Below are 2,727 nucleotides of genomic sequence, written 5' to 3' on the forward strand. Positions count from 1 at the left end.
AAGAGCACCCTCGTCCCAAGTGGCAAAGCAATGGAGCGCTGTGGGCGGCCAGAGGTCTTGGCTCGCCCCGGGAGGCTGCAGAAGGGCTGGCCCCGCTTCTAGGTCAGGGGCTTCCCGGCCATGCGGCTGCATGGATGCTGGCCAGTAGGCGGCGCCCCGCTTGGCAGTCCGGGAGGGCGCTGCGGCTGCTGCTGCAGGCGGGAGGCGCGGCCAGAGCAGAGGCGGAGCCAGCCGGGCGCAGCGAGCGCCGTGTTGGCCGGAGTGGAGACGAGCAGGACGCGGGAGCCAGCCGGGCGCAGCAGCCGAGCCGCTGCCGGGAAAGGTGGTGCGCCAGCCTGCCGGCCGGCCGGGACACCCCGGCCGCGGGGTGGGTGGGGGGCTGCCGGGTGGGAGGGGCGGACAGGTGGGGCGGTGGGGAGCCTTCCGCGCCCAGCCAGCCAGCCATCCCTCCCGCAGCCGGGCTCGCCGGCGCTCCTCCCTCCGTGGAAGCGCCCCATGTGCCGCCTCGCCTGAGCCGAGCCGGGCGGCGGCAGGACGGCCCCCTTCCCCCGCACCGACCCCCGGAGCCTGGTCGGTCCTGCAGGACCTTGGACAGAAGCCGCGCCGCCCAGCCTGCTCCGGGAGCGCGCACTGCGGTGGGTACCCAGCGGTGGCAGCAGGGGCTGGGCTGGGGGAGAGCCAGGCGCCGTCGCATTCCCCCCCCCGGGGGGGGATTGCAGCAGAACTGGAGGAGGAAGAACATGGGGGGGGGGGGAGATGGGGGAGGGGGATCAAGAAGGATGGGGACGGTGGGGGGAGGTGGGCATAACTGGATTGCTTTAGAGCCCAATCCTGTCCACGCTTTCCTGGGAGTAAGCCCTACTGGATGCAATGGGACTTCTGAGTAGACCAGCATAGGATTGAGCCCTTAATCTACAAACACAGTAGCAGGTTTGCAGCTGTTGCGGTTGCCAGGCTGGAGGAAGGGCGGGTTTTAAAATGTATAGGTAATGAGCCTGCAATTATAGAAAATGCGTGATTGATATCTCTGTGAATGCATAGAACGTACATGAGACACATCTGGAAATACGTCTGATGGGGGAGAGAGAGACTGTCTTATGTCACCTCCAAAGCCGACCCGGTGATTGAAGCTTCCCTGGGCCAGAACCGACTTGATTCTGCACCTGGCATGGCAGGCTGTGGCCCGCAAAAGCTTTGGGCGCAATCAGTGCGTCAGCCTTGAAGGTGATGTAAGATCCTCTGTCGGTTTTGCTGCAGCAGACTGTCACACGGGTGCCCATCTTTACACACATGTGCACATGCACACGTAGAGACTGTCATGGGGGTGCTGTGTGTGAGTGAAGTTGTGGCTGGGATTGCCGACTGTATTGAGGATGGGAGGAGGGGGAGAGAGAATGCCGTTTTGGTGCACTCCCAGAACAGGGAGTCTGCGCCAAAAGGAGAAAATGGACCCTGCATGTGCTGATCAGAACCATTTTGCCTCCTGCAGGTTTGAATCCCAGCAGCAGAAGAGGGGAAGGGGTGTTAAGCAGAGCCCTGGCTGCCCCAGCACTGAAGGCCCCACGCTGACAGCTCCCCGCTCTGTTCCACGGGCTCTCTTCCCCCCTCCGGCTGCGCCATGGGCACCGTGCTGTCCTTGTCTCCCAGTTACCGGAAAGCGACCCTCTTTGAGGACGGCTCAGCGACGGTGGGGCACTACACGGCCGTGCAGAACAGCAAGAATGCCAAGGACAAGAGCCTCAAGCGCCACTCTATCATCTCCGTGCTGCCCTGGAAACGCATTGTGGCCGTGTCAGCAAAGAAGAAGAACTCCAAGAAAGTGCAACCCAACAGCAGTTACCAGAACAATGTCACCCACCTCAACAACGAGAACCTAAAGAAGTCCCTCTCCTGTGCCAACCTTTCCACATTTGCCCAGCCCCAGAGTGCCCAGCCTCCAGCCCCCAACCAGATCTCCGGCTCCAAGAGCACTCTCTCCTCCATCAAGAAGACCCCCCACCCCAACTCCAATGCTTCGGGCACCCCCAAGAGAGTCATTGTTCAAGCCTCGACGAGCGAGCTGTTGCGTTGCCTGGGCGAGTTCCTTTGCCGTCGTTGTTACAGGCTGAAGCATCTCTCCCCCACTGACCCAGTCCTCTGGCTCAGGAGCGTGGACCGGTCCCTCCTGCTGCAAGGATGGCAAGACCAAGGCTTCATCACTCCAGCCAACGTGGTCTTTCTATACATGCTTTGCCGGGATGTCATCTCCTCGGAAGTAGCCACGGACCATGAACTGCAAGCCGTCTTACTGACCTGCCTCTATCTCTCCTATTCTTATATGGGCAATGAGATCTCCTACCCTCTCAAGCCCTTCCTGGTGGAGAGCTGTAAAGAAGCCTTTTGGGATCGCTGCCTGTCCATCATTAACCTCATGAGTCCCAAAATGTTGCAGATCAATGCCGACCCGCACTATTTCACGCAGGTCTTTGCCGACCTGAAGAATGAGAGCAGCCAAGAAGAGAAGAACCGGCTGCTTATCGGCCTGGACCGGTGAGCTTCACTCCCTTGCCGACTGGATGAAGGGGAACAGTACATTTTTCCTTCTTTTCTGTTGCTTTTGTTTTTGGAAACAAATCAGGACACAAAAGGGAGGCTGCGTGGGCCCAAGGGAGGACACACCAAGCCGTGGTTGCGTCTCCACTGAACACCGTTATCACCTTGGTTGCAAAGAGAGAGAGAGAGAGAGAG

The 2,727-nt window shown here is 60.3% G+C and overlaps 1 protein-coding gene across 1 annotated transcript; it reads left to right on the top strand.

The window, feature by feature from the left end:
* The first annotated feature begins 442 nt into the window (after positions 1-442).
* On the top strand, positions 443-2,727 carry CDK5R1 (cyclin dependent kinase 5 regulatory subunit 1). The gene is made up of 2 exons (XM_066627967.1): positions 443-635; positions 1,490-2,727. Exon 2 carries the CDS (start codon positions 1,619-1,621, stop codon positions 2,531-2,533), a length of 915 nt encoding a protein of 304 aa, XP_066484064.1. The 5' UTR covers positions 443-635; positions 1,490-1,618; the 3' UTR covers positions 2,534-2,727.

This window comes from Tiliqua scincoides, chromosome 5 (genome assembly GCF_035046505.1).
Source record: "Tiliqua scincoides isolate rTilSci1 chromosome 5, rTilSci1.hap2, whole genome shotgun sequence".
In the NCBI taxonomy this organism is placed as follows: Eukaryota; Metazoa; Chordata; class Lepidosauria; order Squamata; family Scincidae; genus Tiliqua; species Tiliqua scincoides.